We start from the raw sequence: 16,529 nt of genomic DNA, 5'->3' as shown, positions 1-16,529 counted from the left end.
ATTTGAACATTTCCACCATAAAGTGGAGGTGGTCAGGCAAAACATCGGTTTCTCCTTTCCATATATATACTAATGTAAACATGATAAAACAATCCCTTACTGTACAATGTCTACTCTCACCAGGATGCCGACTGATGTAATGTTCATATATTCCTGTTTGAATGAAAAATTAATCATCATGCTCGCGAAGGGTTGAAAAAAAAAAGTTGATGAAATGAGCGTCTTTTCCTGTCTTTCACCGGGTCTAAGTTGGGTGTCAAAGTGTACCAATTTCTTGGTTTATTTATGGCAACATATTTCCACTATACATGTGAGAGGCATGATTTATATTCTAATGTATAATAACCTTTCACCAATAGCAGCTCACCAGCCCAATATGTCAATATGGCAGCAGCATAAGCTAGTTAGCTCTCTGTGGTTACTGTGCCGCCAAAAATGGCGCTTATAATAAAAATATCGCTAATACTTGGTTAATATTCAGGTCATGAGATGTAAATTAGAGTACTGTTGCCGATTTTCCGATGGTTATATAGAGGGGCTTATGTCAACTTTTTTTTTTCAACTCTTCGCGAGAATGATGATGTATTCTTCATTTAAACAGGAAGAAATAAACATTACATCATTCAGCATCCCGGTGAGAGCAGACATTGTACAGTAAGTGATTGTGTTATCATGGAGCTCCCATTGACTTCAATGTTAGATTACTGTTTCTAGGATTTATTTAGCATGTTGAATGCATATAAAAAAATGAAAAACTTTGTGTTCTTGTACATAGGGATTGTGAATAATAGGCAAAATGTCAGGCTTGTCCCTGACAGTTTGGCCATGTTTTAGTTTTTCCTCTGCGTTCGTCTTTGTTTCCTGTCAGGGCTCTTATTTTTTCCGTTTCCTGTTTGTCTCCCTGAGTGCTGTGTCTCCCCCGTTGTGGCTGATTGGCACCTGGCCACACCTGGTGTCAATCAGCCAGTTACTATTTAAAGCTGTCTTCCCCTCCAGTCAGGCCTGGATTATTGTCACCACTACCTGTCAATGTCAATAATACTTGTCATAGAACCTGTAGCTGTTTGCAGCGTGCTGTCTTTTTGTTGCTAGTTCCTGTTTGCTGGATCCTGTTTCCCGTTTTCTAGTTTGGCTGTTCCTAGTTTGTGTTTTTTTATTTCTAAAGATTAAATCATGTTTTCCTGCGCAATGCCTTTCGCCTTCTCTGCATCTTGGGGTTTGTCACAAACTCAACCTGACACAAAGTTCCTCAAAAATGCAGTTGCCCTAAAGTTTCTGACCAAAGACTCAACACTAAACCACAAAACAGGGCCTCTAATGCAAACGCTGAGCCAGAAAAAGCGAATACGTTGGGAACATGGCTCACTAATATTCCCAAAGTAGATCAGGCTTTATACGTCTGTATATAGTGAATATAATCAAAGGTCATGCCTGGCTACCAGAACAATGTAAAACTTGGAATGCAAACTGAAACAGATCATTTCTTTCGGGATTACCAGTAAAGCAACACAAGGTAATTAAAGGAGCCATTTAACTCAATTAAAATGTGTTCCCCTATCTGCAAAAGACAGATGGAAAGGCTGTTGCTGTGTGCTTAACATCAATATTGATACTGCTGCTAGTCTCCAATAAATACATCCCATAAACGGGCTCCTGCCCATGCTGTTTGGAACCACAACGCCGTGGACTTTTAGTGTCTGAATGTGGGCGCGTGCCAAGCATCCTGGCATACATAGCACATTAGGCGACTAATGAGGCAGACACACAATGCAGGACTATCATAGTCGGATGTGTCACGATGAAATATTTAGGCGTTATTAATAAGGAGGAATGTGACCACTAACCCAGAAACACAAGCCTTTAGTCAAGAGACAGAGGAGCATGACACGGCTTGCTGGGAGTGTTACGGTGGCCACAATATTTCCTGCATATCATCCCTGCACCATTAAAAGACGTAATGTTCAAAGTGAAAAATGTTTTTTGATTTGTTTTGCTTTTTTAAAATAATCTATTTAATGGTAGGGCTGGGCGATATGGCCTTTTTTCTAATATCTCGATATTTCCAGGCCATATCACATACACGATATATGTCTCAATATTTTGCCTTAGCCTTGAATGAACACTTGATACATATAATCACAGCAGTATGATGATTCTATGTGTCAACATTAAAACATTCTATGGTAATCTAATTAGTTACTATGGTAATCTAAATCACAGCAGCTCAGATGAGGCACCAAGCAGTGTGGGTGGGGAGCGTTTCCACAGAATGCTTCCAGAGTGGCCAGCCTGAAATGGGATGGTCTTTGTTATTTTCTTTACTTTTTCGGCCAAGGGTGGCGTTTTTATAATTGCTTCCTCGATTGTTTGCTGATCGGAACATTTAGCTCATAGTTGCCTTTGGCCATCTCGCTGCTTACACCGGGTGGAATCTAGACAGATGCCTGGTTGTCATGTCTGCTGTGTTGCTGAAATATTTTAACAACTTGCAAATCCTGTGGCTCTTGTCGAGTGTTTTTCCGCCATTGACGTTATAAAAGCTGAAAGGTTTCAACACACCAGCATTTAGGGTGTCAGAGAGAGCTGCGGGTAGTCATGTTTGTTCACGCTGTAAATATATGGCGTTTACCGTACTTCTTTGTTCCGCATTTTAGAACTGTCTGCATTACTTTATTTTCAATACTAAATACTTGATTTTTGGACGTTAACCAATCGATTTAACAAACGGCCATGTCCAAATCGCGATGCATCCAAAAAAACGATTATTTCCCACCTACATTAAAAAGTCATTAGCACATACACTATATTGCCAAAAGTGTTGGGCCGCCGATCCAAATGATCAGAATCAGGTGTCCAAATCACTTGGCCCGGCCACAGGTGTATCAAATCAAAACGAATCACTTAGGCATGGAGACTGTTTATACTAGGGGCGCTCACACTTTTTCTGCAGGCGAGCTACTTTTCAATTGACCAAGTCGAGGAGATCTACCTCATTCCTATTTATAATTTATATTTATTTATTTATGAAAGAGACATTTTTGTTAACAAGTTAATGGTGTTTAATGATAATACAAGCATGTTTAACACACATAGATTCCTTTCTTTCATGAAGACACGAATATAAGTTGGTGTATTTGATTCTGATGACTTGCATTCATTGGAATCAGACAGTGGTGCTGATAACGTCCGCATTTTCAAATGGAGGAAAAAAAAAGTCCTCCTTTCTGTCCAATACCACATGAAAGTGGTTGGATTTGGCATCTCATTTGTCCAACTTGCATACTCCTTTTTAAACACTTTGTTATGAGAGTAGCATATGTGTGTGGCCCTTTAATGTCTGGCAGCAGGTGAGTGACGTCAGTGACTTGTGCGGGTGGGCAAGCAAGTGAGAAAGCGGTCGCTGAGGGCGGTGGAGAAATACATTGGCATCAAACTCCGTAGCTTGCTAGCTTGTGCACGCTAGCTTTCTGAGACTCTTATTTTGTTAGCACAGGCAGGATGAAACAGGTCTTTTATGGTGAAGACAGGAACTGTGCAGTCGGTCTTTAGAGTTTTGACAGTAGGTACGGAGTCTCTAGAAATAAAATGTGTTTCTCTGCGTCCGCCCTGTTAGTGATTTTTTTCTTAAATATGAGCTCGCAGCAGCCAGCGTCATCTCACAAGATTCTCGGGTGCCGAGAATGTCAAACAACTGACGAAAGTGAAGTCTTGGTATGATTGATGATTGCTCATATTTATGTCTATTTTTTAATGCCTGGCTTGTGATCGACTGACACACCCTCCGAGATCGACCAGTCGATCGCGATCGATGTAATGGGCACCCCTGGTTTATACAAACATTTGTGAAAGAATGGGCCGCTTTCAGGAGCTCAATGATTTCCAGCGTGGAACTGTCATAGGATGCCAACTGTGCAACAAATCCAGTCGTGAAATTTCCTTACTCCTAAACATACAAAAGTCAACTGTCGGCTTTATTATAAGAAAATGGAAGAGTTTGGGAACAACAGCAACTCAGCCACCAAGTGGTAGGCCCCGTAAACTGACAGAGAGGGGTCTGCGGATGCTGAAGCGCATAGTGCAAAGAGGTCGCCGACTTTCTGCACAGTCAGTTGCTACAGAGCTCCAACTTCATGTGACCTTCCAATTAACCCACGTACAGTACACAGAGAGCTTTATGGAATGGATTTCCATGGCCGTGCAGCTGCATCTAAGCCATACATCACCAATTTCAATGCAAATAGTCGGACGCAGTGGTGTAAAATACGCCGCCACTGGACTCCAGAGCAGTAAGGACATGGTTTCTGGAGTGATGAATCACGCTTTTCCATCAGGCAATCTGATGGACGAGTCTGGGTTTGGTGGTTTCCAGGAGAACGGTACATTTCGGACTGCATTGTGCCGAGTGTGAAATTTGGTGGAAGAGAAATTATGGTGTGGGGTTGTTTTTCAGAAGTTGGGCTTCGCCCCTTAGTTCCAGTGAAATGAACTTTGAATGCTCCAGGATACCAAAACATTTTGGACGATTCCATGCTCCCAACCTTGTAGGAACAGTTTGGAGCAGGCCCCTTCCTCTTCCAACATGACTGTGCACCAGTGCACAAAGAAAGGTTCACAAATACATGGATGACAGAGTCTGGTGTGGATGAACTTGACTAACCTGCACAGAGTCCTGACCTGAACCCGATAGAACACCTTTGGGATGAATTAAAACGACGACTGCAAGCCAGGACTTCTTGACCAACATCAGTGAGTGGCCTCTCTAATGCGCTTTTGGAAGAATGGTCAAAAATACCTATAAACACACTCTGCAACCTTGTGGACAGCCTTCCCAGCAGAGTTGAAGCAGATATAGGTGCAAAAGGTGGACCGACATCATCCATCCATTGAACCCTATGGGTTAGGAATGGGATGGCACTTCAAGTTCATATGTGAGTCAAAGCAGGTGGCCAAATACTTTTGGCAATATAGTGTATATTGGCATTCATCATCTACCTAAATTTGCAGGTTTCAAAGTTGACATAAGTTTTTACTTGCCATGTGGGCATTAAATATAAGACATTGTGTGTCAATAACAAAATGTTGAATGCACTAAGTTTATAATGAAAACAAAGTTAAGACCATCAGGATTCTGTCTGGAAAACAAAGACAATGGGACCTTGTGACCTGTGCCGGATTACGTCATTGATTAAAGAGTTTTAGCAACTAATGGAGTTAGAGGTTAAAACAACAGTCTAGTAAAAAAAAGTTTTAATTGGTGGTGTAGAACTTTACTAAATAGAGACACCAATCACATCGTATAAAACCTTTGGGCTGACCTTTCATCAGATGGTGTAATGCTGCTAATCATTTCAACTGGTTAGACAGCAGGTTATTATGTTCCCTTCTAGAGATGGGAACATAATAACCCGTCTGTGCTGCAACAACAAAATCTCTTAATGTTTGTTTTGAAAAGGGACCCGAAACAATCTAATGGAAGTTGACGCGTGGGAGCTGGAAGCATTAGTGGTGATTGTGTGCTAGGAGCTCTTAGCTGGAGGTGGGATGATACATGACAGTCAAGGGACGAAGCCTCCGGAGAGGCTACGGGTCTGAGTAAGTACTTTGCTTGGTTACCGCTGCTAGAAAAACAAAATCCGCCCATTCACACAGTTTGTCAGGGCTTTATCGGTTCACACTCAAAGACTAGATGGGACAGCACTGGTCCGAAGGGATTTTGTGGGACCACAGCAGACAGTTGGTGAACACAAACTGATGAAACCAAACTCTTCTAAAAACTAGAACTGGCTAATTGTGATGCATCCAAAGATCTGATGAAGGAAAATCTTTATTGGGCTGGGCGATGTATCGAGTATATCGGGTATATCGCGGGTTTGTCTCTGTGCGATATACAAAGTTTGTATATCGTGATATTCGGGTATACGTTCTCACGCAGTTGCTTTTAGCTGCGGGAATTACACTACATGCGTTTCCCACTCGTTTTGTGTCTCCTTATCACAGAGACTTAAAACAAGCGCACCTTCTGACATACGTCACATGAGCAACGTCACACGCTCCGGCGGAGAAGAGAGGTAGCGACATGGTAACGTTAAAGGGGAACATTATCACAATTTCTGAAGGGTTAAAACCAATAAAAATCAGTTCCCAGTGGCTTATTTTATTTTTCAAAGTTTTTCTCAAAATTTTACCCATTACACAATATCCCAAAAAACGGCTTTAAAGTGCCTGATTTTAACCGTCGTTATATCCACCCGTCTATTGTCCTGTGATGTCGCTGCGTGAAGCCACCAGAAACAAACATGGCAGATAGTACAGAAAGGTATAGCATAGTAGCTCGGATTCAGACTCGGATTTCAGCGGCGCAAGCGATTCAACCGCTAACGCATGTATTGAAATGGATGGTTTGAGTGTCGCGGCAGATAGCGAAAACGAAATTGAAGAAGAAACTGAAATTATTGAGCCATATCACGACAGACAGCGGCACGAGAGGAAGCGCGGGCGAATTTGGCGATCGCCTTCTAACCAAAGATTGGTATGTGTTTGTTTGGCATTGTTAATGTGGGTGGAGGGAAAGGGTGGATGCAAATGTAGCTACAAATGAGGCATAATGATGCAATATATATCTAGCCTAAATAGCATGTTAGCATCGATTAGCTTGCGGTCATGCCGTGACCAAATATGTCTGATTAGCACTCCACATAAGTCATTAACATCAACAAAACTCACTTTTGTGATTTCATTGACTTTGTCGTTGGAAATGCATCTGCTTTGAGTATCGCAGGATATCCACACATTTTTGCCATCTCTGCCATCTTTGTTGTAGCATAGCTGTCGTCAGTAAAGTGTGCAGAACAAACGAGGGACTTTCGCATCTTTTGGCCACTGTTGCAACTTGAATCCGTCCCTGATCGTGTTGTTACACCCTCCGACAACACAGCGACGAGACATAATGTCTCCAAGGTGTGGAAAACAGTGGAAAAAACGGAAAATAACAGCTGATTTGACTTGGTGCGTGTAATGTGTTTGAGAAAATGGTAGATGGCTTCATGTTGTGACGTCACGGGTGAAATGTCATTGCTCCGATAGCGAAAAATTGAAAGGCGTTTAAATCGCCAAATTCACCCTTTTAGAGTTCGGAAATCGGTTAAAAAAACATATGGTCTTTTATCTGCAACATCAAGGTATATATTGACGCTTACATAGGTTTGGTGATAATGTTCCCCTTTAACTAACAGTGAGGTGCGAGTGGTAATACGAGAGAGAAGGTGTGAATATGGCAACAAATGGAGGAAGAATTAATTACCAAGAAAAAGGGCCCGAAATCCATCCACCGTTTATCTTCAAGCCGGAATATGTTTAACATTCATGCGGCAAAAGCGTTGCTACAAAAAGTAGCACCACTGCTAATGTAGCATCATTTGAAAAGTCACCTGTTAGAGAATGAGGAGTGCTTGAAACTCTGCATGTCAACATCTCCGGCCGGTGCCACACCAACAAAATGCCGAAGCAAGTCCAGATCAACACCGTATGAAAAAAAAAAAGTCAACAACAGAAGGAGATAACGTCCGCAGGAGCCTATTATGCAGCTCATTTTTATTTGATAGTTATTGAAATATCTTGTGTGACATCATGCACAAAATTGCACCTTATTTGTTTTTAACTATTGTAGTGGCGTTCTGTACAAAAAGTGCACTTTAATTTAGTTTTGTTTTCATATGTCATCTTAGTGACATCATGCACAAAAGTGCACTAATAGCTTGTTTTAAAATGTCTCTGACAATCTTGCACTTTATGTTTTGGAAATTACATGAATGTCTGTGCTACTTGTGACGTCTTGGTGGCATTGTGGTGACGAGTTGTTCTCTCGTGGGTCCAGCGAAGATGGATATAGCATGAGGTATGAACAATAATTTATTTATACTAACTAAAACAGACCAAGAACCAAAAACACTTGCTCAAAGGCACTAACAAACAAAACAGAAAGAGCTAGCATGAGCTAGGGACAAACAACTGAAATAGCATGGAAGCTAAGGTACACGAAGGAAGTTACCACAATGCAGGAAAGAGCGACGTCAACTGTAGCGTGAAACAAACAAGAGTCCAAGAAAGAATGTCAAACAAAGGCGGTCTTAAATAGGGAGATAACTAATCAAGGGTAGGTGACACTAAATGGGTAACTATGACAACGGAACAAAACCTGGAAGTGCCACAAAGAACTGAGGAAGACAAATACTAGACAGAATGTGATAACAAACAGAACCAAAACCAGAATATGCCATGATCCAAGACGTGGATCATGACACCGCTGCTTAATAACTTTAATAAATACAGTTTTGGCCAATTGACTTAGTTGTGATTTGCCTCTCTGCATGAAAGTTTAAAATGAGTGCAGTATGAAGAAAAATGTTTTAATGTAGACACATAGAATCATCATACTGCTGTGATTATATGTATCAAGTGTTCATTCAAGGCTAAGGCAAAATATGGAGAGATATATCGTGTATCGTGACATGGCCTAAAAATATTGAGATATTAATAAAAAGCCCTATCGCCCAGCCCTAATTTGAACATTGACACCTGCTGGTCTTCATGTCGCACTTTGCCAGACGGTGTTTCAGCCCACATTTGTAAATAGGCAAACTAACAATAAAGATGAACACTTCATACTGTAACCGTGCTAATCATTAGGCTGTTACACAAATAATAAATATTGTCCTTTGTCCAATTTAAAGCAAGGACGGGCAAAGTGCTGACACAATAGAACAATGACGAAAAATCGAATGTTTTGTAAACGAAGGACAGTCAAAATTCCAATAACAACAAAAACACTTTAAATCTTTGTAAATTCCTAAAAAAAAAAGAGCATTTGGTAATAATGATGATGATGGTTCGTTTATCTGGTGGACTTTGGCTCAAATGATGGTTAAATCTATTGTTCACGTAACTTCAACACTCTGTCTTGAGTTAGATAGCTAACAAACAAATACCAAAGGGAGTCCCGATAGCCGGCATCATAGACATATTGCCATAAAAAGCATTGTCCGCTTTGCAAATTGAGAAAGTTATGTGTTTTTTTTATATGTTTATGGCGAAATATTTCATACTTTCTCTGCTTTCACCCGTAGTTTTATTAGCAGTGGCCACCTTCCTATTACTGCTGGTCACCAGTTGCCATGACTCGCACGTTTATTTTTATCTGAAAAAACACGGGCGATAACATCACAGACTATTTTTGCCTAATAACACATTTATTAGAATGTGGACGACTTGTCGCACCCTAAACGTTCATAGAGCTTGATATTGTCAAGTATTATTACATTCTGGAAGTGTATGAAAATGAACATTAGAACCGCCGAGAAGCATCGTGCTCAGCAATCGCCATTAGTTTTTGTCGATTTCTTTTGTCAGCGGTACACATTTTGGGAAAACAATGTCTACGGCAGAGGACACCGACTCAGGAAGACATATAATTAAGCCTGTATGTATAATACGATGTACCCATATTGTGGTTTTCGAAAATCATTGAATATATGCTACCCAGATCATATGTTTTGTGGATTTTTGAGTTTGTTTGTGCACTTCCTTGTTTGCTCCATTACCATAGTTTCTGATTCGTTCCACCTGTTACTGTACTTGTTTCCTGACGCGCACCTGTATTATTGATTACTTCCTTATTTAAGCCTGCCTTCTCCCTTCGTTCGATCGTGATCCTTTGTTTGCGGTAAGAAACACTCAAGTGGCTGTTTCTAAGTGTTGTATCTGTGCTAAGTTTTTCCTTAGCACAGATACAAATGTATCTGTCCAAATGTAACACGCTCGGCACGTTACATTTGGACTCTTCGACTCCGTGCTAAGTTTCAGCTTAGCTTCCCGTGCGTTCGGCACGCGTTTTCTTTTGTTTATTTCTGTCTGTTTTCTACCAGTGTTATCATTTTTTGTATTAAACCAAGCCCTTACCTGCTAGTCTCGTCCGACAGGTCCATTGCATCCTGGGGTGGACAAAACGCGCAGCACTATGTGCGCCCCACGTGACACTTTATGAATACATTATACTCATATGTACTCTAAAGTTTACACTTTTATGATGAATACAAACACATGTATTTTACATAATGGAATCCAGGGTGTACACCGCCTTCTGCCCGATTGCAGCTTAGATAGGCTCCAGCGATCCCCCGCGACCCCAAAAGGGACAAGCGGTAGAAAATGGATGGATGGATGGATGGATGGAATAAAGGAGATAGTGTCAAGGTTTGGTGAGTGTTGCTTGTAGCGTGACCCCAAGAACGCAGAAATAGCCAAAGGCATGCAGGTAAAAGTATATTTATTAGCAAAAAGGAAGTCCACAGGAAGCTGACTAACAATTAGAATGATTTACCACAGAAGGAGGGATCCAGGTGGAACTGAATAGAACTAATCATAAAGTATCAGAATCAGAACAGTTGCGGGTGGCGACTGTGACACACCCACTGGAGTTGCGGGTAGCGACTGCGGCAGATCCACTGGATAGAAGGTTGGCAGTTGCGGCAAACCCACTGGAGACGAAGATGGCGGCGACTGCGGCATATCCACTGGAGAGGATGGCGGCGACTGCAGCAGACCCACTGGAGAGGATGCCGGCGACTGCGGCAGACCCAATGGTGAGGATGGCGGCGACTGTAACAGACCCACTGGAGAGGACGGCCACGACTGCGGCAGACCTAATGGAGAGATTGGCTGCGTCTGCAGAACCACTGGAGAGGGCGGTGGCGGTGGCGGTGAATTCACTGGTGCAGAAGGTAGTACTGGTGGAGACGTCGTTGAGGTCATCCCAGTAAAGACACATGGTAGCATCGTGGACGACCTCACTGAAGCAGGAAGGCTTGCTGGTAGTGACGTCGCTAAAGAGGTCATTCAAACAGGGGGGCATGGTAGAGTCTTTGTGGATAACCTCAGTGGAGCAGGAAGTTGCTGTGCCTCCTCAGATGCACAGATACTCACAACCCCCTCCTCAAGGGACGGATCCAAGATGTCCCCAGAAAGGCCAACAGACGACAGGGATGGGTGGAAGGGAGCTTGAGGATAAGCTAAAGAATGCTTCAATGTGGCCATCAGTTCCAAAATCCTCTCAAGGCACTGGGCCATAGAAATCTCTGGCTCACTGGCTTGATCATTTGTGTCACGGTTTGGTGAGCGATGCGTGAAGGTAAAAGTATATTTATTGGCAACAAGGAGTTGCACAGGAAGCCAACTAACGAGTAGAATGATTCAGCACAGAAGGACGGACCCCGGTGGAACTAAATAGAACTAATTAATGAGAATCAAGTGTGCTGGCAGGACATGGAACAGAAAGTAAAGGTCCTTCAAAACACCGAAACCAAACAGTTGATACTGACAAAACAAGAGGACCAGGACAAGAAGTGATTCAAAAACACAGGAAGTAGAAACTCTAAATAAAAGAACTGGACAGGAAATGAAACACCAAACAGAGGAAAACACAAACATGACAAAACGGTCAGGCTGCTTTTAAATCAGAACACTATGGAAGTCAACCAGTAAACGATTGTGTGCCTATCATGATGTTGATTTCTTGTCCGCAGTAATAAAAATGTCACACTTGGTTATCCAGCCTCGCAAGAGCAATTTCGTGCTCAGTTCGGCTTGAATGGAAATGTAATGTGCAGGAAATCTCCACCCTATGGAACACTCTTGACTAATTCAAATGTTGCCATATTATTACACAACATTTTTTATAAATAAATGATGAATGGAGGGAGCTGCCATGCAAGGCGCTAACCAGCACCCATCAGGAGCAAGGGTCAAGTATCTTGCTCAAGGACACAACAGACGTGACGTGACGAGGTTGGTACTAGGTGGGGATTGAACCAAGGACCCTTAGGTTGCGCACGGCCACTCTCCCACTGCACCACGGCGTCACCACAATAACGACCCTTGTTCCAAAAGTACAGAAAGCAGTTCCAAATGTTATAGTTCAGGATGGCAATTTACAACCGTTTTAATAGTCCACTAATCAGCAATTATCCTAATGATTATTGGAATAATAATTATGATGGGTACATCAATCCAGTGGCTCTTAAACTTTTAAATCCAGCTTGAGAAAAATAAAATAAAAACTTCATTCAGAAATATTTATTTATTAACTGTGCAGATCATTAGGCACCTACAAAACAAAGATTATCATAAAAGTGTGCCTATTCAAAAGCCAGGAGAAATGAGTAGCAAAGATAACTAACAATAAAAAACCAAAGCAAAAGAGAAGTGCATTTTGTGACATTTTAAGAAGGTATACACAGTAAATAAACAAAGTTTAGCTAACCGACTTTGGCTAAAATGATAGTTAAATGTATATTTCACAGATCTCCTCGTTAACTAACTAGTTTGTTGGTTAGCTAGCTAACAAGCTAATAACTATTTTATTAAAGAAAGTCAGAGACTGCATTGTGTTAAATTGCTTGAAATTCTGCCACGTCACAGCCGTACTGCCATGAAAAACAATTTCCGCTTTGCAAATTAAGCAAAAGTATTCATTTTTTTGACATTTTAGGGTGAGATGTTTGCATAATTTCCTTGACTCCACTTGTGGTGTTTTTGCAGTGGCAGCGGGCATATTTCTCTTCTGGTTGAGCATGTTTGTTTATTTCCAATAAACACAAGCAATGATGTCACTGTTATCAACAAATTAATTTGTTAATGACAATTTAGGGTTTAGATTTTTGTCGACAATGTCGATCAAATGGTTAGACCCCTATTACAGCGAGGGACATAAGATAATTTTAGTCGACCGATATAACACATTTTTTTTTCTGTGGTTTATGGCGTCCATAAGATATTTTCCTGGATTCTGGCGTGCATGTATGGAAAAGGAAACAGTACCAAACCAAAAATGTGGTTTCATCAAGACATGTTCGATAGTAGCTTTTTTGCCGATATTTCGATATTGTCCAACTCTTAATTACCAATTCCGATATCAGCCGATTCCGATTTATAAAGTCGTGGAATTAACACATTATTATGCCTAATTTTGTAGTGATGCCCCGCTGGATGCATTAAACAATGTAACAAGGTTTTCCAAAATAAATCAACTCAAGTTATGGAAAAAAATGCAAACATGGCACTGCCATATTTATTATTGAAGTCACAAAGTGCATTATTTTTTTTTAACATGCCTCAAAACAGCAACTTGGAATTTGGGACATGCATGAGGAGGTTGAGGTTGGCGGATTTCGGGGGGACAGGGTTGAGGTGTGTGTGGCGGGGGGGGGGGGGTGGGTAGCAGGGGGTGTATATTGTAGCGTCCTGGAAGAGTTCTGGGTATTTGTTCTGTTGTGTTTCTGTCGTGTTGCGGTGTGGATGTTCTCCCGAAATGTGTTTGTCATTCTTGTTTGGTGTGGGTTCATAGTGTGGCGCATATTTGTAACAGTGTTAAAGTTGTTTATACGGCCACCCTCAGTGTGACCTGTATGGCTGTTGACCAACTATGAATTGCATTCACTTGTGTGTGTGAAAAGCAGTAGATATTATGTGACTGGCCCGGCACGTAAAGGAAGTCCTTTTAAGGTTTATTGGCGCTCTGTACTTCTACCTACATCTGTGTAGCGTTTTGAAAAGTAATCAATTCTACTTTTTGAAACCGATATCGATAATTTCCGATATTACATTTTATTGCATTTAACGGCTGATAATATCGGCAGTCCAATATTATCGGACATTTCTAGTTTCATCACATGGTTATACTGTCTTTTTATATGTTTATCATGTTTGTGTTGTGACACATGCGCAGTCTGCGTCTCCCTCCGCTGCGGGACCACCCAGAGGACCCGCTGACACGCCCCCGCTTACGCTGATCGCAACACGGCTACGCAACTTCAAGCCTGCAGACGATCAGTCAACCTGCACACCTGTGACTGATGACGATAAACTGCATAAAGGGACCAGTGGACCCAAGGATGGGCGCAGGAACTTAGTTCTCAAATGGTGTACCGTAAGCCTGATGTTCGCTGACCGTTGTTGTGTTTCCCTCCGTGATTCTGACGTCCGTGTTGCTCTCCCGCAGAGTCTTCCCCCTTCGAGATCGTCTGTTGTTTTCCCCTGTGTTTTTGGACTGCCTTCCTCGATTCCCTACCTTCGCCTGAACACGGTTCTTGCCTTTTCTCTCCTGCCCTGAATGATCATCTGCCTGTCTCTCGGACTGCCTTGTTCCTTCGCTCTCTACAACACTTGGTAACACACACTTCAGTTAATTTACACACTTAGTCTTACACCATACACTCTTGAGTTTTCGTCACACTTCATTTCCTTGGTTTTAGTCTTTAGTATTGTTTAGTATTCTTATATATATATATATATATATATATATATATATATATATATATATATATATATATATATATATATATATATATTTATATACAATATATATAATAAATTATTGAACATTACTGCCACGTGGTGTCAGTCTGCCGTCATCTCCTCTGAGAAAACATAACAGTTTGGTTACCTTACCTCTTCAATTTGGTATTAAATTTGTATGCAAATTTAAATTATCGTAATCGCCGATGATGTGTGAAAACAGATAAAGGTCCTTGCCTTCAGTTTCATTTTTTTTTTTGCCCAAAGCGGCCCTAGAGTCAATAACTTTGGACATATAGGCACGACTCAGTTATGCTCGTTAGTTGCATTTTTTTTTTCATCACTTTGTCGTTTAGGGGTGATGTTAGTATTAAGTCACATTGTATCACTGTCACTGTACTGTTATTTATGTCCTGTCTTCAAGTGCGAGAAAGGACTAGACAAGTTGAAGTCGCTAGTCACGACTTGTTGTCGACATGTTTGGTCAATGTCTGACTTTTTAAATCCAAACACAGGAGTAGAGCTTCCTCTTGTTGGCCCTAATTCCTTTTCAGGATTTGTTGGTTTAGCTCTTATTGTGATTTCCATCCCTGCGACACTGTTGACGTCCATGTTCTCACCTACTGTGCATGGATGTATCAGTGTTGTACACTTGTTTTAAGTCAACTGCAAAGTAGCAGTGTAGCTTCAGCTACATTAGTCGCAGTCCAGATGTTAAGAGTATCATATAAACCACTGAAAATTATATTGCACCATGGGCATAGTCATACATCTACAGCGAGAGTATATACCAGCCTCTCTTTTATCAGCTTTGTTGATGCAGCTGTGTTTTGTCTCGTCTTTCACTTTCCCAGACTGTGCTTAGTCTTCAGTCGTTATCTAAGTCATGACACTGCCTCCTCCATGGAAGCGCCTCTAACATTTGCGATGCTCAACATTGTGAACACACAGGAGCTTTGCATTAATGAGATATTCTGGAGGAATAAAATGATCCATCCATCCATCCGTTTCCCACCGCTTTTTCCTTTTGGGGTTCACGGGGAGTCGCAAGTGCCTATCTCAGCTGCATTCGGGCGGAAGGCGGTGTACACCCTGGACAAGTCGCCACCTCATCACAGGGCCAACACAGATAGACAGACAACATTCACACTCACATTCACGCACTAGGGACCATTTAGTGTTGACAATCAACCTATCCCAGGTGCATGTTTTTGGAGGTGGGAGGAATCCGGAGTACCCGGAGGGAACCCACGCAGTCAAGGGGCGAACATGCAAACTCCACACAGGATTGAACCCAGGACTACTACTATTGTGAGGCACATGCACGGCCACCGTGCTGCCCTGAAAAAAAATGATATGCATTATATACTGTTATTCTAATATACATGGACGTGCATAATGAAATACTTGTAGGACCGTATTTTTCGGATTATAAATCGCTCCGGAGTATAAGTCACACCGTCCGAAAATGCATAATAAAGAAGGAAATAAACATATATACCTTGCACTGGAGTATAAGTTGCATTTTTGGGGGAAATGTATTTTAAAAAATCCAACATCAAGAATAGACATTTGAAAGGCAATTTAAAATAAATAAAGAACAGTGAACAACAGGCTGAATAAGTGTACGTTATATGACGCATAAATAACCAACTGAGAAGGTGCCTGGTATGTTAACGTAACATATTATGGCAAGAGTCATTCAAATAACTATAACAAATAGAACATGCTATACGTTTACCAAACAATATTTCACTCCTAATCAATAAATCCGATGAAATCTTCTTCCTCGATGTCGCTTCTAAACAACTCTGCCAACTCCAAAGGTATGTGCCGCTTCCTCTTGTCGTTTTCTGCTGCATATTTCACTACGTCCAGCTTGTAGTCTGCAGTACATGATTTCCTTTTCGGTGCCATTTTTGTTCAGCCCTTCTCAGTTTTTATAAGTAAACGCCAAAGATTAAATTATCAATTTTAATAGCTAAGGTAGTAGCATATAGCATATAGCAGTTACCATTCCATGACCCACAATGCACTTCTGCCATGACCCTCCCCCGCCAAATTCTTATTGGTTGACGTGTATGTGACGATTGCTGACATTTTCTAGACACTTGTGATTAATAGGCATGTGATTTGACCACAATGAAAAAGACTGAAAACATTTCCGGGGATCTGGAGGACAA

The 16,529-nt window shown here is 41.4% G+C and overlaps 1 protein-coding gene across 1 annotated transcript in view; it reads right to left on the bottom strand.

The window, feature by feature from the left end:
• Positions 1–14,448: 14,448 nt before the first annotated feature.
• Positions 14,449–16,529, bottom strand: part of LOC133569793 (potassium voltage-gated channel subfamily H member 2-like) — a 113,671-nt gene continuing 111,590 nt past the window's right edge. The window contains exon 3 of the mRNA XM_061922416.1: positions 14,449–14,468. Within this exon, the coding sequence (XP_061778400.1) occupies positions 14,449–14,468 (20 nt within the window). The remainder of the gene's footprint in view (positions 14,469–16,529) is intronic.

Source organism: Nerophis ophidion, linkage group LG15 (genome assembly GCF_033978795.1).
Source record: "Nerophis ophidion isolate RoL-2023_Sa linkage group LG15, RoL_Noph_v1.0, whole genome shotgun sequence".
Classification (NCBI taxonomy): domain Eukaryota; kingdom Metazoa; phylum Chordata; class Actinopteri; order Syngnathiformes; family Syngnathidae; genus Nerophis; species Nerophis ophidion.
Note: the sequence above shows the minus strand (reverse complement) of the source record. Positions and strands in the feature narration are given on the sequence as shown.